Here is a 22,784-nt window from a genome sequence, read left to right on the forward strand (position 1 = left end):
TGTGTTCTTAATCATATTTCCATTTTAATATACTGATCTTGTCCTTGTAAAAATCACATTTTGGAGGATGATTATCTGTAAACTCAACTAGTAGCTCTAGTTGAGCACCTTATAGGTGTCTGTCTTTATCTTTGCAAGAGCTTCTGTCGCATGGAACACTGACTTAGAAATGATTTACTTTCTACTCCAAGCAGAAAGAGAATCAAACATTTTGCATTGAAGAAGACCTTAGAAGATGGAAAGATCTACCTTGCTCCTGGATAGGCAGAATTAATATTATCAAAATGACTATTCTACCAAAAGCACTATACAGATTTACTGCAAGTCCGATCAAAATCCCAATGCCATTCCTCATTAGAAGTAGAAAAAGCAATCATGAAATTCATCTGGAAATATAAGAGGCCCAGGATAGCTAAAGCAATCCTTAGCAGGAAGAGTGAAGCAGGTGGCATCACTATACTAGACCTTAAACTATATTACAGAGTAATAGTAACAAAAACTACACGATATTGGCACCAAAACAGACTGGTAGACCAATGGTACAGAATAGAGGACACAGAGACTAACCCACAAAACTACAATTATATTAGACAAAGATGCCAAAAACATGCATTGGAGAAAAGATAGCCTCTTCAACAAATGGTGCTAGGAAAACTGGAAATCTATATGCAACAAAATGAAATTAAACCCTATCTCTCACCAGGCACAAAACTCAAAGTGGATCAAGGACTTAGGAATTAAACCAGAGACTGCGTCGAATAGAAGAAAAAATAGGCCCTAATCTTCATCTTGTGGGATTAGGCTCCGTCTTCCTTAACAAGACTCCTATAGCACAAGAATTAAAACCAAGAATCAATAAGTGGGATGTCTAGGGAAAATCCCATCCCATGAAGATTAAGGGGGGCAGCATCCCAAGGTCAGGGGCAATGATTGGGTCTTCAGGGCAATGGCCAGACACTCCTCTGCACGGACAAACCCTTGGACCTGGAGAAGGGTGGGGAAAGCTCTGACACAGCTATGTCTAAGTGCCTCTCACCCAGCCAGGGAGGTAACTCAAATCACACATGTGAGGATGGCCTCCCACAGGGATGGAATCAAACTAAAAAGTTTCTTCTCAGCAAAAGAAACAATCTGTGAGGTGAACATAGAGCCTACATCTTGGGAGCAAATCTTTACCCCTCACACATCAAATAGAGCACTAATCTCTAAGATATGTAAAGAACTCAAAAAGCTAAGCATCAAAAAAAAAAAAAAAATCAACAAATGGGCCAAGGACCTGAACAGACACTTCTCTGAAGAAAATATACAGTCAATCAATCAAATGAAAAAGTGTTCATCTTCGCTAGCAATTAGAGAAATGCAGTTCAAAACTACTCTAAGATATCATCTCACTTTAGTCAGAATGGCAGCTATTATGAAGACAAACAATAAGTGTTGGCGAGGATGTGGTAGGACTGCAAATTGGTGCAGCCAGTATGGAAACCAGTATGGAGGTTCCTGGGAATGGAACCACCATTTGACCCAGCTATCCCTCTCTTTGTTTTATACCCAAAAGACTTAAAAACATCTTACTACAGGGACACAGCCACATCAATGTTGATAGCAGCACAATTCACAACAGCTAAACTGTGGAGCCAACCTAGATGTCCTTCAGTGGATGAATGGATAAAAAAAAATGTGGCATATATACACAATGGAATTTTACTCCGAAATAAAAGATAATAAAACCATGGCATTTGCAGGTAAATGGATGGCATTGGAGAAGATAATGCTAAGTGACGTTAGCCAATCCCCAACAGATGCTAAATGTTTTCTCTGATATTAGGAAGCTGACTCATAGTGGGGTAGGAACGGGGAGCATCGGAGGAAATGATGAATTCTAGATAGGGCAGAGGGGTGGGAGAAAAAGGGAAGGAGGCAGGGGATTAGCAAGGATGGTGGAATGTGAAAGACATCATCATCCAAAGTACATGTATGAAAACACAAATTGGTGTCAACATACTTTATTTACAACCAGAGATGAAAAATGGTGCTATATACATGTAAAAAGAATTTTAATGCATTCCACTGTCATTTATTTTTTTAAAAAAAAATCAATAAAAAAAGAAAAAAAAGTAACAAAAGTATACATTTACTTCTTGTCCTAAAGTTACATATTAAGGTTTTCTACCCTTGTCAATATATTCCAAAGAGACTTGAATCAACTGGATATTTCAGAACATGACCATCATCCACTCTGCTGAGGACATCATGGATTTCACGAGCAAGAAGTGGCTACTACATTGAAGGCTTTGGTAAGACATAGTGCTATAGAAGAGATATATCGAAATCTAACACAAATAATACTCTGCTTGAAAATAATATTTTAACATGTCACCTTTATAAAGAAAGTATCCTGGATTTCTTCTTTGAAAATCTTATTTTCAGCAAAATTATTTATTTTGGCCTGGATACTATATTGTGGCCTCTTGTTCATTGTAGAATATTTATTGCATCCCTGGTCTCTTCCCACTGGATGTCAGTAGCACCCTTCCCCAAATGACAACCAAAAGGTCTCTAAACTGTCAGATATCTTGTGTAGGCAATAGGGACAAAAATCACCCCCATTTGATGTGTGTGTGTGTGTGTGTGTGTGTGTGTGTGTGTGTGTGTGATATTGGAGATGAATTCCTGGGGTCTTGCACATTCTAGGCAAGTGCTCTACCACTGAGCTACATACCCAGCATCATCCCAATTTGATGTCACTGATTTAATGCATATAGTTTTGTTGAAAATAGATTCATTTACCCAAAAGTGTCAGGGTAAATGTATCTTTAACACACCCCCCCATGCACAATAATGTTTTATACTATGTGCTCAAATGGAGGTGAGTTCTTGGTTTTGCTTCACTCATAGTAGCTTTTTATTGCATGATGAAAAACTGAGAAAAACTAGGGTAAAGGAGGAAAGGTTTCTTTGGCTCACAGTTTCTAAGGTTTTCATACATAGTTGTTTGGTCCCATCACTGTCAGGTTGCAATGAGGAAGAACATCATGGTGTGGAGTATGTGGCAGAGCAGATTGCTCACCTCATGGCAGCTAGGAAGCAGAGAATGAGAGAAAGGGGCCAGGGATAAAATATTGTCTGCAAAGGGATACCCCCAAGGACTCCCTTCAACAGGCTGCCACCTCTTCCAGTTTCCATCACCTCCCAATGGCCCATTCAGCTGTGAATCTATGAGTGGATTAGTCCATTGATGTGGTCAGAGCCCTCATAATCCAAACATTTCCCAGAAGCCCCACATCTGAACATTCTTACACTGAGCAACAAATCTTCCACAGATGAACCTTTGGGGACATTCCAGATCCAAACCATGACAGTTCGTATGAACTGATAAACATATTTCAATTCTAATTTTTTTTTGGGGGGGTGCTGAGTATTGAACTCAAGGGTGCTTAACCACTAAGCTGCATCCCCATCCCTTTTTATTTTTTGAGATAGGGTCTCTCTAAGTTGCTAAGGCTGGCTTTGAACTCATGATCCTCCTGCCTGAGCCTCCCCAGCCACTGGAATTACAGGTGTGCTTCCATTCTGATTTTTAAATAAATATATTCTATTAGAACTTGATAGACTATATCTACAAAGATTGGAGGTTTGTGTGTACATATGTGAATATTTTTAGTGGTGTTTTGAGTTAACCTGGGTTACTTTTGAATATTTTGTGATCTCTTTTTATGAGAAGTTATTACTTTCAAAATTCAATTTAGTTTTAGCTGATATATAAAAATAAAGATTATTAACAGGGTAGGGTACTCTGTGATATTTCAATAGATGGATATATTGTGTAATGTTTAAATCAAGTTAAGCATACCTATTTTCTCAAACATTTAGCATTTCTTTATGGTGAAGAGTTTTAAAATCTTTTTTATCCTAAGGCAGTAGACATGGGGAAAAAAATCCTGTGTTTATGAATTGGGAGAACTGATATTGTTAAAATGACCTTCTATCAAAAGTGATAAACAGTTTCAATGAAATCCCATAAAAAATCCAATTTAATTCTTCACAGAATTAGAGGGAAAGAAAAAGCTCATGGATGCACCAAAGACCCTAAATAGCCAAAGCAATCCTGAGCATGAAGAACAACAATGCTGGAGGAATCACAATACCTGATTTCAAAATAAATAATACCCACTGTAACAAAAACAGTGTGGTATTGTCATAAAAAAGATACATCGATAGAATGGAATAGAAGATCCAGGAATAACCTCACACATCTATAGTAGTCTGATTCTTGGCAAAGAAGCCAGAAACATGTTAGAGGAAAGACTACCTTTTTAGCAAATGGTACTGGGAGAACTGCATTTAGAACATTAAAACTGGATTGCTATCTGTTAACTGTGTGGAAAACTTCAAAAAGGGACCAAGGACCTTAAAGTTAGACTTGAAACTCTGAATATACTAGATGAAAAACATAGGGGAATCACTTCAAGATATTGGTATAAGCAGTGATTTCCCAAACAGGATTACAGAACTCAGGCAAGTATTGACAAATGGGATTACATCAAAGTAAAAAGCTTCTGCACAGCAAAGGAAACACTCAACAGAATGAAGAGAGAAACTACAGAATGGGAGAAATTTTTGCTAGCTAGCTCTTCATGTACCAGAGGATTACTATCCAGGATATATAAAGAACTAAAAAAATTGAACACCAAAAGGAACTAATAATTCAATCAATGAATTAATTGGACATGATCTGAACAGATAATTCTGAAAAGGTAGTACAAATGGGCAATAATTATATAAAAAATGCATAATACCTGTAGTCATCAGGGAAATAACAAAACTGCATTGAGAATTCACCTCACTTCAATCCAAATAGCTATTATCCAGAAATCAGACAAATAACAAATGCTAACAAGGATGCAGGGGAAAAGGAACCCTTATACATTGTTGGTGGGAATGTAAACTAGTACAGCCACTATGGAAAACAATGTGGAAAAAGTAGTTGGACATGGTGGTGCACACTGTTAATCCCAGCTGCTCAGGAGTTTGCAGCAGGACGATTACTAACTTCTAGACCAGCATCTATAATTTAGTGAGACCCTGTCTCAAAATACAAAGATCTGGGAAAGTAGGCAGTGGTAGAGAACCCCTGGGTTCAATCCCCCCAGTACTGCAAATACAACAACAACAACAAGAAAAAGGAAAAATAGAACTGTCGTATGGTCCAGTTATAATCTAAGGTAATCAAAATTAATACCCATGCTTATTGTAGCACTATTCATAGAAGCCAAGTTCAGCCTAAATGTCCATTAATAGTGGAATTAGTTCCTAAAGAAGAATGTCATTTGCAAGAAAGTGGATGGAACTGGAGATCAACATGTTATGGGAGATAAGTCATACTCAAATATCACATATTTCACTCAAATGGGGAATCTAGAAAATTTTATGAACAGCTCATGTTCATCTTGGGCACCTACTTCTAATATTCATAATGTAGATTTGTAAGTAGTGATTGCTCCCACCAAAATTGAATACTCCCAAATTGGGAACGTATTATGAAAAATAGAAGGAAGACTATTAGGGAAGGGGAAGGAAACCAAACAGAGGGGAAGGAGGGATAAAGGCAATAAGGAGGGTGAATACCATCGAAGTATGGTATAGGTATGTATAAAAATGCTGCAAAAGAAAGGTAATTTGTACCGTTACTTTGTGCTAATAAATATTATAAAAATCCCTTTCAAGCTTTTTAAGTGTAAAATGCATTATTGTTATCTATAGTCACCCTAATATGCAGTAGCACACCAGAACTTCTTGTTCCTATTTAACTGAACTTAGTTAGACCTCGTTGATCAACCCATCCCCACCTATCCCTTCCCTCTACTCTTCCCAGCCTGTGGTAAGCATCATTTCACTTTAGCATCTATGAGATCAGCATATTTGGTGGTCAACAAATGAGTGAGAAAAGGTAATACTTGTCTTTCTGTGCCTGTCTTGTTTATGCCTACTGTTTTAAATTAGTTTCTTAATGAGGTTCCCAATTTGGGAGTATTTACTTTTGGTGGGAGCAATCACTATTTAAAAGTCTACATTCTGAATATTTTAAGAAGGTGCCCAAGATGAACATGAGAGGTTCATAAAGACTGTGTGGCAGATCTATGTGTGTACAACTTCCTTACACTTTGAAGTTCAAATAAAGAAAATTTTAAGAATTCCACTTGTATTATTTATGTTACAGCCATTAAAATAATATATATTGTTATTGGAAGATGCAAACCAAGAATGTTAGCATTCACAGACATTCCCATGCAGCTGAGGATACAAAACTTCCTGGCAGATTACTGTGAGAAAAGTTGTGAACTGATTTGTGTAGAAAGCCACTGGAACTATTTTGGTCTTCTTGTCTAGTTATAAGTTAAAAGAATTTACAATAAAGTTTACAATTTAAATTCAGAGCTCTGTGCAAGGTGAGAATGAATCCCACATTGGAAATGTGATAATGACAAAGTTATTTATTTGAAAATATTTTATTTCTCTCTTACACTTAAAGTCTACTCACGCCCACTCCTTAATGTCTCAGTAGCCTGGAGACAGAGTTTCTAATCCTGTCAGGTGAAGCAGCTAAGCTGCAGGTGCCTTCTATGCCCTTGGAGAGGTGGGGCAGACAAGGGAGCGAAACTCTTTGACCACTAGATGACAGCAGAGGGCTGTGTCAAAAGGGCCCCTTCCTAGTCTTGACCCAGTAAGGGCGGGTAAGGCTGTCTGAGCAATGGCAGAGCCAGGGAGGTAGTCAGAGAAGTTAGAGATTAAGCTCCCCTGAGCTAAAAGGTCACCCAAGTGCTAGTTTACTTGGGAAATAAGAAGTGACAGTTGAAAAACATTCTGAACATTTGAAGAACAAGAAATGTAGGATGAGGCAGAAGACAGCCCCAGCTATTGTCAATGGACAACAGCTGAGGTGGGTTTCTATATCATCAGTCTTCTTTGGTAACTTTAAGGAGAAATGGAATCTGAAACTTCTCAGTGCTTTGAATGCTAGGTAGTCATGGAATCCTGTTGTCTGTTATCAGCTCTTCTCCCTAAAACAAATTTTATTGACAACTGAAATAACTGGGCAGGGATGGGCAAAGATGGTGAAAGGACCCTTTCACTCCAATCTGGCACCAAAAGGTGATGCTGGGTATCATCTTTATTAATTAAGGTATAGCCACATTCTCCAGCCTGATTTTTTTCCTCACTCCTTTTGCTTCAAATAATAAAACTAGTGGAACTGACATACTTGAGATAATTTAGTTTTTTCTGCATAAATCATTAAGAATTTCATTGCTAATTCCCCCCAGGAGTATCAAGGTGAATCAAAACAAGAGTGCCATTTTATTGGAATATTTAAAAACTAAAACAGCTCCTCCTACTGTTAGAAGAGAATCAGTGTGCAAGAACTAAGCTTTAGGAATAATCACTAACTTCATTCTTTGAGAGTTACTCTGTGCAAGGCATTATTCCATTACTCCATGTACCTTTTGTACTCTTGCAGTTCACTAACCAGCAGCAACAAAATGAACTGGGCATTTGTCGACACTGCAGATTCTCAGCTCTCCCCAGATCTACCACATCAGAAACTCCAAGGATGTGGTTCAGCCCTCTGCATTTTAACAACTCCTCCTGGTGATTCTTGTGCATGCTCAAATTTGAGAACCACTGGTATTGAATATTGCACTTAATCTTTATAACCACCCTAAAAGTTAAGAATTTTTCTTTTTTCAGCCTTTTAATGTATAGATGGATAATCAGAGATCATTAAATTTAATTGACTTACCTGGGAACACTGAGTTTCTGAGTGATAGAGCTAGGATATGAACTCAGGCAATATTATTTTATGTATTACACTTCCTGTATTGTTGACCATTTCATCTCACAGAGAGTACCACTTAGTTTTTTATGGCATTTGAATTCTGTCCCTTGGTACTTGTTAAATATTAAATACCCTCGTTACACACAACATGCATGATAAGTAGCTCTCTTGGATGCATGTGCCACCATGTACATGTGAGAGTGTATGTTGCCAAAAGTGCTTAGAGGTGGCTATTTGTTATTTGTCTTGTCATGTGATCAGTTGGGAAGTGAATGGAAAAGTGAGAACCAGCATTATTGAGAGCAGTGATTTTTCAAAGGTAAGCAGCCATCAGAATTGCCTGGCCTGGGAAGGCATTGCAGAGAAGGCTGAGCCCTCTGAATGGAAGCTGTGTGTGGCCTAAGGATTGGAAAGATTCTTCATGAAGAGACTTTGGAAAACTTTTTATAAGTCTTTTCCAGAAGGTCTTCTGAAAATGAACATTCAGTTTAGAAAAGACATTTGAGAAGAGCCCTTTATTAGAAGCTGTTAATTCTGAAATGGGATGTGAGGGAGTGCTGGGAAAGTGAGCCTACTGCAAACCAATCACCCCAAAACTTTTGCATCTTAAAATACATTAATCGCTTCCCAATTTCTGTGGATCAGGAATCTGAGCATAGCTTAGCTGTGTGCTTCTTAAAGTAATGACAAGCTGGATGTTGTAGCATGTGCCTGTAGTCCCAGCTTCTTGGGAGGCTGAGGCAGGAGAATCACTTGAGCCCAGGAGTTTGGGGCCAACCTGGGCAACACAGGGAGACAATGTCTCTTAAAAAGAATAAGAAGGAAAGATAAACAAAAGCCAAAATAAAATGAAACAAACAAAAAACCATTTGGAGGAAAGGGGGACTATGTGAAAAATACAAACTACAAAAGATAATATAGCACTCTGAGAAGAACTGGATGCTAAATTAAAGAACAGTCCAAGGATCAGACTAAAACAAGTCAAGCTTGCACCAGGAATCCCACTTTGGTAGAGTTTTAAAAATTTGGAAACAGTAATCATAAAGCTATCATTATTTATATATGAATTTCTTGTTTAAAAAATTCAAATACATTAGAATTAATGAGAGTTCAGTCAAATTCAAATTAACATAAAATTATACTGCTCCTAAATACAAGCAAACATCCATTAGGAAATATGTTAAAAATAGATCCTATTGAGTTAGTAATAGAAACTCAAAGGTATCTAAAAATAAATCTTGCAAAAGTCATGGGAGACTTTAAGGGTAAAATATAAACATTTTATTGAAGGATATAAAAGTGGCTCAAATAAATGAAGCATTTTCCTGTTAAGAAAGAGAAGATTCAATATATAAAATGTGAATTCTCCAATTATTAAATGCAAAACTCACATTTCGTATTACAATTTTTAAAGTTTTAATTCTTGTAATGAAAAGTATTTGCAAAAACTTTTGGAAATGGGAACTCTGTAATGTTGTTTCTTAAAGCTACATGAAAACATGTTTTGACAACAGATGGACAGTATTAACAAAACTAAAGAAGTACACATCTAAATCATTACATGTGTGTACCTTTTCTTGTACTAAATAGCTTTTCATTCCAGGTACTATATATTAGTCCATCAGTGTCTTTGGTGAAAAAATAGAAGTTCTAATATTTCCTTATGCACCTTAATTAACTCTCTAGGTGTCCTTTGGCCACCCAACATAGAGGAATCCATACACACATGCATAAAGAAATGGGTCAGGATGGTGCAACAGCTTGGGTGTAAGAGTGAAAAACTCTTTGCAACCTCAATGACTCATAAAATGCCCTGTGATTACCACCAAGAAATTAGAATAATGGAGCCAACCCAAGGGATGCCCAGGATTGCCAGCAACCACCAGGAGACAGAAGAGAGAAAATGGCTCTATATGCAATTCAACTTTGGACTCATGGCCTCTGGAACTGGGAGAGAATAAATTTCTGTTGTTTCAAGGTGCTCAGTTTGTATCACTTTGTTATGTAGCCCTAGGAAACTAGTACAGTGGTGATTTGGGCAGTGAATGTGAAATGAGCTAGTTTCTAAGATAAGGTAGCTTAGGAAGGAAGTGACAAATACTTCCTCATAGGTAATTAGTAGGCATGTCTGAAAAAAGGCAGGAAGAGAGAAATGATTATATTAGAAGTTAAGAAAATTAAGTGGGATATCAGGGAGAGCCAGATTTTAGGTTAGGTGATGGGATCTGATTGAAGGGTTGAGCTATGGGGTTGAGTTTAGAAAACATTTTCTCTGGGAAATTAAGATGACATAGAGACATGTAGAAGAAAGCTCCCACCAAATGGTCTCAAGAGTTTTCATTAATTTAGTACTCTTATCTGCTGAAAGAAAATTGCAGAAGTGGGGTCAAGGACTCATGGAGAGTAGGAAGAGTTTGATAAAGGGCTGGGCTCACATAATCTGGCCTGGCTGTGTGAATCCAAGTCTAAAGAATTTCAGCACTCTGATCCTATAACAGAACAGCACAATTATCAGTGTACAGAGGTTCAGGATTGGAAAGATCCACATTTTATTATCAAGGAGGCACAGAGACCTGGAGATTTTATGCAGCCTGGTTCTTGGGATAAAGCCAATGAATAATAGGTTTGCAATGTGGGTCTCAGACTTCTAAATATTAGAGACTAAAATCCTTAAAATTATGGAAATAGAAGATTATTCTTTAGTAACTATAAATAGTATATGTCTGTGTTATGTGATTTTAGTTGTTTTTTCCATCCATTAACACAAATGTTATTACTAATATCTGGAATTAAACTAGATTAAATCTTTGGTGTTTTTCAGTTCATGGATTTTGTTTTAGCATTGATTATAGCAGAATAGACAACAAATGTCACTAACAACAAAGGAAAGAATATAATTAAAGTCAAAGAAAATGTTCATTCCATATGCTCAATGCAAATGGTAATTATTTGAATAGTCTGAGTCCTTTACCCATTTTTTGTCCTCCACTTTTATGAATGGATATTAACTTCTGTATGTATCCCCAGAAATGTATTGATTATAGTTAAAATAATGTAGTGAGTATTTTAGGATTGATAAAAAGTGGTTATTTACCATTCTGAGAACATCCAATGTAGCTACAGCTGAGAAAAGTAACACAATCAAATAAAGTTCTGCCCATCTAAACTATTAAACTATTAAAATGGTCATTAGGTATTATTGTTTTGATAGGCATGATTTTCATAGTGGTAGGAATAAGGGGGATTGGATCTAGGTGCTTGTCTGAATTCACCTGTAGGCTCTGCCCTGCTAATGACTTTGCCTTTGAGTCTCATCTTTCAAATCTGTAAAATGGATGTAAATATAGTACCAATTACATAAGTTTACTCTGAGCACCAAATTGGAAAGTTTATTTTAAACCCTTTGGATACTTTTGTTAATTTTTTTTTCAATTATTTGTTCTAATCAGTTATACATGACAACAGACAGCGCTTCAATTGTTGTACACAATGGAGCACAATTTTTCACTTCTCTGGTTGTACACAAAGTACGGTTTCACCATTTGTGCAATCATCATGTATTTAGGGTAATAATGTTCATCTTATTCCACAATCTTTCCTATTCCCATGCCCTCTCCTCTCCTCTCTCTCCTTTGGCCAATCCAAAGTTCCTCCACTCATCCCATTCCCTGTCACTTATCAGAGAAAACATTCAGTCTTTGGTAAGCCTGGGATTGGCTTACTTCACTTAGCATGATATTCGCTAATTCCATCCATTTACCTGCAAATGCTATAATTTTATTTTATAATTTATTTTATTTTATAATTTATTGCTGAGTAATATTCCATTGTGTGTACATACCACAGTTTCTTTATTCATTCATTTATCGAAGGGCACCTAGGTTGGTTCCACAGTTTGGCTATTGTGAATTGTGCTGCTATAAACATTGATGTGGCTGCATCACTGTAGTATGCTATTTTTATGTCCTTTGTATATAGATAGAGGACTGGAATAGCTGTGTCAAATGGTAGTTCCATTCCAAGTTTTTAAAGGAATCACCATACTACTTTCCAGATTGGCTGCACCAATTTGCTGTCCCACCAACAATGTATGAGTGTGTCTTTTCCCCCACACTTTGGATACTTTGTGTGTGTGTGTGTGTGTGTGTGTGTGTATGTATGTGTGTGTATACCCACATGGTACTGGGGATTGAACCCAGGGCCTTGTGTATGTGAGGCAAGCACTTCATGGATACTTTTTAATACATAGGAATCAATTAGTACAAGAAACCATTTAACTGAAGAGCAACTTGCTGAAACTTTCTCCTAGGAATTATTCTGACCTCTGAGATGAATGAACCTCATTTTCTCCTCCCTCTGTTAATTCAAGTTTCTTTTTAATCTACTCTTTGTTTGTCTGGGCTTTCAAATTTTTGATTATTGAAAGCTGATGTGTAGCTATTAAGGACTGTGGGTTTTCATTTTTAAATTTGATCATTTTGTTGCCTTTGTTGTTGTTTATGTCAGAAAGAAAGAACAACAAAAAAATATTGCACGACACTTTTAGCCAATCACCCATTCCACTCCCTGAAGAGTAATTGGACAAGAAGAAGGACATGGGAAAAACCCACACTGAACTATTATCAGGTGAAGAATGTGGAGGTAGACTTTCTACAGATGGACCATGACTTCTTCAGAGCCAAACTGAGTAAAAACATATTTAAAGGAAGCAAATAGTTCTAGAGGAACGCTTGGACAAAAAGACCAGTGAATCAAAGATCCTTCTAAGCATTTTTTATTTTCTTGTGGTAAGTCAAAATTTGATTTTACCTTTCCTTTGTATTGGTAACTAAGAAGTAAGATATATAGCCAGTGCTATATGCTTGATCAACCTTATTCAAATTATTATACTAATCTGATTTTCTAGATTATTCTGTGTTTTAAATTGTAGTTCTGATGAGTGATTTAAATTGTAAAACTCAGTTATGTAGTAATTTTTGTGTCAATTAGTTACTGTCATTTTTTTTATTTCTGTCTTACTTGATCTTTCAGTTAAATAACATAGGATTCTCTTGGTTTCCCTAAACTTTTCCAATCATTCCTTCTCAGTCTTGTTGCCAGCCTATCCAACTATACCTTCCCACTTCTTTTTATCTGTAGTTCTGCATGTTTCTATCCTGGCTGTCTCTTTCAATCTTATAACCTTTTCCAGACATTCTTATTCATTTTCATAATTTTAGTTATAATTTATATGCTAATTAAATAATAATAGTCAACCAGTAGACTAGAAAATTTTTCCTGGAAAGGGCAAACAATGAATATTTTATGCTCAATACTCACATCTAAACTATCATCCAGCCTCTTAACTGTAAGCTCAAATCTGTATACTTCTCTTTAGCTCTGCCACCAAAACGAACCCACACCATAATCATCTCTTGCCAGAACTATGGAAGGGGTTTAATTCTCCAGCCCCACCTGTGCTCTATTTATTAGCTTCTGTGCAAGGAGCTCTTTTCTCTAAAGTACTGCATTCCTTCTTTTCTTTCTATGTGCTGTTCCCTTTTCCCAGAATTTTCTTCCTCATCTTCAACTCTTCCCATGCAATTTTTAAATTAGGAAAAATCAGAGCCTTCAGTTCTCAGGATAGATGTTACTTTTTCACGGAACCCCTCCCCTGATTTTTCTCTGCTCTTACTTTAACTCAGTTGCTCAATAATGATTAAATTATTGACTATGCAGTGAGTTGTTTAATGTCTCTCCTTCCTTGTCCTGCTAATCCACAAAGTGTAAAGGTCCATGAGAGCAAGGAGTTTTTCAGGCTGGCTGACTGCTGTTTTGCCATCAGCTAACAGTGCATTTCCCAAGATAGACATTCAATAGTTTCTCAGGTGACTCTTATAATTAATGTCAGTTAATCCCACAAGTCATAAAAATTGTTTTAATGATCTTAATAGTCCACCATATTTGAAAATGATGCAATATATAAATACTGAAATGAAAGGAAACTAAGAGTTTATGGTTCTCTATGCATTTTTCACTATAGTTAACATAATATATTTGTTAACATTCCAATTTAGTTTGCAAAAATTGTTCCATGGTGGTGAAACTGATATCACTTATTATAATAAATATGAGAATACCAGCATTTCATTTATAAGGGAGGAATTTAAAAGAAATAATTTTTTAAATTTGTGTAGCTTATTTATCTTATTTTGTAAATTTTGTATCATTAAATGTTATAGGGAAAGAGAAAATTTTAAGAGACTGATGACAGTGATTGATAGTTGAAAGTCAGCATTCTAGTAAGTTTCTAATACCACATCATACGTTAATCAATGAGAAACTCACTAAATCATAAAAGAAACTGGATGTATTCATGTGTTTTTCTTTCATGTATTCAAATTTCCTGTAATAGATTTTAAGATAATGTCAATGGAAAGAAGTAAAGATTGAGCTTATGTTTCCCTGGTAGGAGGCAAAAAATAATTCTTATATTAGGGAGTTATTACCAGAAACATGCTGCATTAAAAAAAAATCACTCCAAATCCCAGTTGTGTTAAACAATTATTGTTTATTCTAATTTGTCAGTGACATGGCCAGAGTTCAGCAGATCTGTTTTGGGCTTGGCTAGGCCTAGATTTAGAGGAAAAAAATATCTACTTAAATGGAACCAATGAAGGAAGAGAGAGGATAACTGATGTGCATCAGCCAGTAACATTGGCTCATTCATATCAGGTCAAAGAATAAATCAGAAGAAGAGTAATACCCCTTCCCAAGGGGTGAGGCTAAAAAACAGGTATGACGATCCAAGTGTTATCCTTCTGGTACACTGATGACTGTGCATTCCTTCAGCCCCTGGTAATCTCTTTTTCCTATATTTTAACTGAGACTTTTTTTAGGGGGTGGGGTAACAGGGATTGAACTCAGGGGCACTCAACCACTGAGCCACAACCCTAGCTCTATTTTGTATTTTATTCAGAAACAGGGTCTCACTGAGTTGCTTAGAGCCTCACGAAATTGCTGAGGCTGGCTTTGAACTTGTAGTACTTCTGCCTCAGCCTCCAGAGCCACTGGGATTACAGGAGTTAACTGATACTTTTAGATCATATTTTCTGCTGCTTTATTTCTGCCTTCCTACTTCCACCCAAATTGTATCTGCCTCCACACACACTCCTGACCTCTTCTACATTCATTTTCTCTATTCTTTTATGTTAGTAATAAAATATTCTGTCTGGAAAACAACTTAGATTTGTAGTAAGATCCCTTTATGCCTTAATGAAATTTCTGTATAGCAAAGGAAACAATCAACAAAGCAGAGATAATCTGCATCTGCAGAATGGAAGAAAATATTTGTAAAATATTCATCTGACAAAGAGTTAATATCCAGAATATATAAGGAACTCAGAAAACTTAACAAAAATGAAGCAACCCATTTAAAAATGGTTACGTTTTCAGAATAGACATTTCTATAATGAAAAAATTAAAAAGTCCAACGAATATATAAAAATTCTCACTATCGTTAGACATCATGGAAATGTACATCAAAGCCGTGAAATATCATCTCACTCCAAGAAGAATGACTATTGTCTAAAAGACAAAAAAATAATGCTGACTCAGGATATGGAGAAAGGCAACTTTATATACCATCTCTGGGGATATAAATAATATAGCCATTATGGAGAACAGTCTAGAGTTTTCTCAAAAAGGTACAAATAGTTTTACCGTTTAAATCACCTGTTTCACTTGTGGATAAATACCTAAAGGAAATGAAATCAGCATCCCAAAAGATACCTGCAATCCCAAATTTACTGCAGTGCTATTCTAAACAACAAAATGTGGGATAAGCCTAGGTGCTCTTCAACAGATAATGGATAAAGAAAATGTAGCATATATGCATGATTTTTATGATATTATTTAGCAATAATGAACTATTTATTAAAATAGAGTGTTATATAACCATAAAGAAGAAAGATCCAGTGGGGTGGTGCTTGCCTGTTATCTCAGCAGTTTGTGAGGCTGAAGCAGGAGGATCACAAGTTTAAAGCCAACCTCAGCAACTTAGTGAGGTCCTAGCACCTTATCAAGACCCTGTTTCAAAATAAAAACAAATTAAGAAGCCCTGAAGAAGTGGCTCAGTGGTTAAGTGTGCTTGGGTCAATAGTACTAAATGAAGAAAGAAAGAAAGAAGTTCTGTCATTTGCAGCAAAATGGATGGAATCGAAGGCCATAATGTTGAGTTAAATAAGCCAGACAAAGTAAAATAAATACCACATGTTCCCTGTCATTTTTTTAGTGGAAGTTAAAACAAACAAACAAACAAAAAAGTTTATCTGATTGTTGAGTAGTGGTTACTAGAGACTGGGAAGGGTGAGAGTGAGGGGTGACAGAAGAAGGATGAATCATGAATGTCAAAACAGAAAGATAAGTTCTAGTGTTCAACAGCACAGTTTGGGACTACAGCTCACAATAATATATTATATAGTTTATAAAGGACAAGAGGATTTCTCTTCCACTCAGTCTAATTTGTTGTAAAATCTGTCCATTGATTTTAATATTAACTATTATTACTCTTTTTCAATATTTATGTATTCTAGCCGGGCATGGTGGTGAAAGCCTATAATCCTATTAGCTTGGATGGCTGAGGTAGGAGGATCACAAGTTCAAAGCCAGCTTCAGCAACTCAGCAAGGTCCTGAGCAACTAAGCAAGATTGTCATATATGTATATATATGTGTGTGTGTGTGTGTGTGTGTGTGTGTGTATTCATGTTCTAATAAGTGATTTTCCTATTAGTTTTACTTTTCATTGTCTCCTGTGTTAGCTAAATTTCATTTTTTAAATACTTGATATATATTTTATAGGCTTTCATAGTTTCTATTGTCTTTAGTTCTTTACTAATATTTGCATTTGTTTGGTCCACTGGTGTATGTGTGTGTGTGTGTGTGTGTGTGTGTGTGTGTGTGAGAGAGAGAGAGAGAGAGAGAGAGAGAGAGAGAGAGAGAGAGAGAGAGAGAAAGAGAGAGAGACAGAGAGAGACAGAGAGAGATATTAGTGAATTATGAGATTCACTTGTAGGAAGAATTCTTTATAAATTTTTGGTATCTTGTGCCCTGGATTTTTGACATTGTCCTATACAATTGTTTATCTTCCAGGTGGGGCTCTGGAATACTAGTAATGGTGTTAGTTTGTAGTAGTATGAGGAGAAATATCAAAAATTATAAATCACAGAGTGGCTTTGATTTCTGTTGCTCTAATTGCTAGCAATGATGAATATTTTTTTCATATATTTGTTGATTTTGTATATCATCTTCTGAGAAGTGTTTATTCAGGTCCTTGACCCATTTATTGATTGGGTTATTTGTTTTTTTGTTGCTTAGCTTTTTGAATTCTTTATATACCTCTTTATATACCTATCTGATGTGTGAGGGTCAAGATTTGCTCCCAAGATGTAGGCTCTCTATTCACCTCAGTAAAATAAATACCAGATAAATACAGCTTGTCCCTTTTGCCAAGAAGAAACTTTTTAGTTTGATTCCATTTATTTATTGATTCTTGATTTTAATTCTTGCACCAAAGGAGTCTCATTAAGGAAGTTGGGGCCTAATCCCGCATGGTGGAGATTAGGGTCTACTTTTTCTTCTATTAGATGCAGGGTCTCTGGTTTTATTTCTAAGTCTTTCATCCATTTTGAGTTGGGTTTTGTGCCTGGTGAGAAATAGGGGTTTAGTTTCATTTTGTTGCATATGGATTTCCAGTTTTCCCAGCACCATTTGTTGAAGAGGCTATCTTTTCTCCAGTGCATGTTTTTGGCCCCTTTGTCTAATATAAGATAATTGTAATTTTTTTCATCTCACTTCAGTCAGAATGGCAGCTATTATGAAGACAAACAACAATAAGTGTTGGTGAGGATGTGGGGAAAAAGGTATACTCATATCATACATTACTGGTGGGACTGCAAACTGGTGCAGCTAATACCGAAATCAGTATGGAGATTTCTTGGAAAATTGGGAATGGAACCACCATTTGACCCATCTATCCCTTTCCTCAGTCTATACATAAAGGACTTAAAAATAGCATACTACAGGGACACAACAAAATCAATGTTTATAGCAGCACAATTCACAATAGATATACTTTGGAACCAACCTAGATGCTCTTCAATAGATGAATGGATTAAAAAATGTGGCATATATGCACAATGAAATATTACTCAGCAATAAAAGAGAATGAAATCATGGCATTTTCAGGTAAATGGATGTAGTTAGAGAAGGTAAAGCAAAGTGAAGTTAGCCAATCCCGAAAAACTAAATGCTGGATGTTTTCTTTGATTTAAAGAGGCTGATTCATAGTGGGATAGGGAGAGGGAGCATAGGAGGAATAGATGAACTCTAGATAGGGCAGAGGGGTTGGAGGGGAAGGGAGGGGGCATGGGGTTAAAAATGATGTTGGAATGTATTGATCATTATTATCTAAAGCACATGTATGAAGACACTAATTGGTGTGAATATACTTTGTATACAACCAGAAAAAAATACAAATCACATATTTTGAGCTTTTACAATTTTCATAAACAGTTCTACGTACTGTACTTACATTAATGAATTTGATCCCCACAAAGGCCTTGTGTATATGAACACTATTTTCCAATTTTTATGGGTGAAAGAACTGAGGGAAAGAAACAGATTGCATACAGACATTCAGCAAGGGCATGGAGGAGTCAGAATTAGGACCCCAGTTTGGCTTCAGCACATGCTAACTGCTGTGGTACCCTTCCTGTTACCAAGCAGATAGATCCTTCTCCTGCTTTCTTTACTTGGATGCATGCTCAGGGGTTTCGTATTCCATATACCACAGAGACTGGGCAACAAATACATCTTTACTTTCCCTGGGATAGTAGCTAAAGTTTTCTGGTATATTTTTAACACTGAACAGTCTTGCAAAGCTGCTGGATTCAAGCAGGGACATGGATTACAGCTTCCCAACCTGTCAAGCATCCACTCTAGGTCAGAGGGACATTAAGACACTGAGCCATGGGTCTTGGTCTAATATATTCTGGGCCTGCTCAAGTGTCCAAAAACTGCTCATGGTTAAAGGGAATTTTAATTTCCCTTTTTATTTTTAGCATCTGGGTATATGCCTTCTTCTCTTTCTTTCTTAATATTCATTACTTTCTTTTCTTCTTCCTTTTTTGAAGTTTGGTTATGTATCTGAACTTTTGTTTGGGGGTTTATCCTAGTCATCATTTCACTATTTTCTGTCCTTCTAGTCAGAAGCTGGAGCTTTCTCATCGTAATAGGTCAACATTTGTGGGGCAAACTTCACATTTAAATGAAGACATTAATCTTTCCCATATGAAAATAAACCAGAATAAAAAGGTTAAGAAAGAGCATCTACAAAAACAGTAAGAAAATATATTTAATCAAAGAAATAATTGATATTGTAGATGTAATGATATTACCAATATGATTGTAAGGAAGGCAGAGTAAAAATGATTCCTAAATTAGAGTATAAAGTGTTTAGAATAACTCTAACAATAAAAAACTAGAAAACTGAACTGTGTTCCAATTGACTTAAACTAAATTATTGTTCTATTTTATTTAAAATTTTACATGTGTGACCTTCTTCACAACCCAGGAGACCTTTAACACACCTCTATCTCCTTTTTTTTTTTTGCCAGTTTTCAATGTAAAAAACATGTAATTTTTCACTGTTGACTATTTTTTAAATTAGAACTAATTTTTAAGGAGAGGAATATATGCAGAATATTATGGTTTTAACTGTTGTAAATTTATCCCCCTTTTTTCCAGAACATCTCTCAGTTTTCTTTATTAACATCTATGGATTGGGAGCCATGTCAAATATTTGAGATTTCCCAATACCTGAACTTTGGTTTCCTATTTTGCCATTTATTGTGGCAGGTCAAGAAAAGTTTGCAATTCTTTTTGGAGAGATAGACTTTGAAATGAGAATTGAATACATTTTCGTTTTTTTTCTAGTATTCATGCTCAGAAATTCTCCCGAATCTTATAATATTTTTAGTCCTTGGTAACACATTTACTATTAGTTTGTTCACATGTCTTACCATTCCTTCATTTACTGTTAAAAGAATGGAAAAAAGAAATTTGTTCCTAATTCTTCATTTGTGCATCTTAGTTCCTCTAAGGCAGAAGTCATTTTTTTTTTATAGCTTTAGTAGAAAAATAAATAAAGGAAAGAAAAAAAATTAAAAAAAATTCAGCTCCAGCATGTTTTGCCCACTTAGTCTGAATTGATCAAGTTTATAATTGACATCAGTAATGGAGAAAAAAAAGAAAAGAAAGAAATATTTCTCATACAACTATAACTTTGGTTAGTATATTTTTTTTACTCTTTTCTTACTCTTTCCTTCATCTTGGTCTCATGATGTCTGATGGACTAGTACAATTTTCCTTATTTACCATTTCTCCCCTATCCCTGGAGTTGAAAGACTAGATGAACAAACTAGATGAACAAACATATTTTATTCTCAACCAATCACTGAATAGTCATTTCCCTGCAGAATAATTGGTTTAGGGGTTAAAAGGAGAGAGAACAAAACAAGTTCATCATGTGCCGCTTGGCTTGACTACACCCCTCTGTAGAAGCCAATCTGAGTAAGAACTGCTAGGAGTAGCCACCTACTTAGGTAATAAATGTAGCAGCAGCAATACATTTTAAAGTTTTCATTGTTACACTAGGTACAAGAGAACTGTGATTTGCCATTTCCAGAGGAGTTTTTCTAATTTTCCTGACAGTAAGTAAAGCTTTCTTTTTTTTTTTTTTTCCTGTAGTATGCCAAATATGTGGGTGGACACTGTTAAAATCATAATTTTTAGATGTTTTCATGTTGAAGACTTAATGACTAATTTTTTTCTATTTTTTTCCCAAACAACTTTTATCCTGTAAATATAACAGTAAAATATAGGAAAATAGCAAAATTTACTTCTGTTTTCACCAATAGAGAATTGCATAAATATTTTGATATGCAAATCTGAAAGAATAATTAAATTTGGAGATTATAAAAAACTGAAAAACAAAAATGACTTATGTTTGTTTGAGAACACTCCGGTGAAATTACTTTCCCATATAATTCATTCTTTCCTTCTTCTTCTTTTTAAAACTTGTTTCACAGTTTGTTTCCTGAATTATTCAGCGACTAACCTGAGAAATTTAAAGGAAATTGTTTTATTCTTCCTGTGTCTCAGAATCGAATTTTATGCACTTTGAGTCCTGATAGTGATCCCACAGCCTAATTTTTTTTTGTTAAAAGTTGTCCACTCCAATCTGAAGGTAAATACTACAAGAAAATATTTCACTGGGGTCATAAATAATGAATGTTACTTATTATTCACATGAACTGAAGTAATCTGAATTTTGACATTAATTTGATTAGCTTTGAGATTTTCATTAAAGTGCAAGGAGCAAGAAATGACTATTAATAGGAAGAGATATAATTTAATTATTCACATTATTGAATTCTACTATGAAAGGTCAAAAAAGTGAAGTTACAGGTTCTAAACTCAAATGATAGTTTTTCTAGAAAGTGTAGAATTCTGTTGCTGAAAAATGTGAAAACAAATCACTCTACCTCTCCACCATCTCTCACTCCCCCAGATAAAGTGAATATATGTGAGGTGAATCTTTAGTCATGAATTATCGCAATACAATTTTAAATCCTTTTTTTTTACAATTTTTAGAAGTAGTAAATATTTTACTCAAAAATATAATCATGATTTTTCTTAGTATGCTTATTTTTTCTGGTTTATTTCTCTTTGTTTATTTAATGAAGAGGCAAAATGAGAATAAGACAGATAAGTGTGTATCAGCAAACTCAAGCTCTTCTGTGTAAGAATTTTCTTAAGAAATGGAGGATGAAAAGAGAAAGTGCATTGGTATGTAAGACAGTTTGTCTCCTTCTCCAGTTTTATTTTGTTGCTTAATGATTTCAAATGTTACGCTTTAGATAACAGACCAGATATGTTGATTTTTGAGGTTGTCTCTAGTTGTATTTGTTTAATTGAAAAATGCATAACAGTCCTTGAAAAATAACCTAGATTTGTAAAGAGTAACAATACTACTCATATTTTTAAAGAGAAATTCAGTGTACTTTTAATTAAATGGTAAATTATATGAACAGTTAAAGCTACCGTGTTATCCACTTAGAATCAAGAAATTGAAATAAAATTGACCTAGCATAAATTGAGAAATGTTAATTTTATATTCTCATATTTAAGACTGTTAATTTTCTACCTAAAGATTATTTCTGAGAATTTTCAAGTCACACCACTATGGGTTTGCATCAGGCAGCAGGCTAACTGCAGGTAACTAGCCCAGATCTCAGTGGCTTAACAAAGAAAAGATTTGTTTCTCTCTTGTTGTAATCTGAAGGTTGTAGTGGAGAAGTAGGTTGAGTAGATGGTACAATTTTTCTACACAGTCATTCAGAGACCCAGGCTTCTTCTACTAGAGACTGGTTATCTTGCCAGGGCTTATAGACCTGCATGGAATCCTCTGCATCCAGTCAGTAGATGAGAAAAAGGAAGACTTGATATAGAGTATGGAAGGTTGTGTGAAGGTTCCCAAGCCAGGCTTGGAAGTAGCATGTTATCACTTCTATCCACATCCTACTGGTTGGAACTCAAACATTTGGTCTCACTTAATTTTAGGAGGCAGGGAACCTAGTCTAGCATGATATTAAAGGACAAAGAGGTTTTTGACATTGTGGATTCACTAGAGAGACTTAAAACTCAGTTCCTTCTTATTTCCTTTAGTTTTTGATATGAGGATATCATAACAGAGAAAACATTACTATTTGCCTCATGAACCCTCTCTGGAATACCCCATGGAATCTTGAATTGGCTGCCTAGGAGTTCAGAGATGAGCACTCAATTAGGTGTCCTGTTAGTTTCAAATGGCTTCTGAAGTAGTTCATGAATTAGTGCAAAAGTTTAGTTCTA

At 35.6% G+C, this 22,784-nt stretch overlaps 1 protein-coding gene across 1 annotated transcript in view; it reads left to right on the top strand.

Moving 5' to 3' along the window:
- The first annotated feature begins 20,437 nt into the window (after window positions 1–20,437).
- LOC120884049 (ATP-binding cassette sub-family A member 6-like) overlaps window positions 20,438–22,784 on the top strand; it is a 52,417-nt gene continuing 50,070 nt past the window's right edge. Inside the window, 3 exon segments of the mRNA XM_040268525.2 lie at window positions 20,438–20,581; window positions 20,960–21,117; window positions 21,617–21,719. Coding sequence (XP_040124459.2) covers window positions 21,624–21,719 — 96 coding nt within the window. The 5' untranslated portion in view covers window positions 20,438–20,581; window positions 20,960–21,117; window positions 21,617–21,623.

The sequence above is a fragment of the Ictidomys tridecemlineatus genome, chromosome 3 (genome assembly GCF_052094955.1).
Source record: "Ictidomys tridecemlineatus isolate mIctTri1 chromosome 3, mIctTri1.hap1, whole genome shotgun sequence".
Taxonomy (NCBI): domain Eukaryota; kingdom Metazoa; phylum Chordata; class Mammalia; order Rodentia; family Sciuridae; genus Ictidomys; species Ictidomys tridecemlineatus.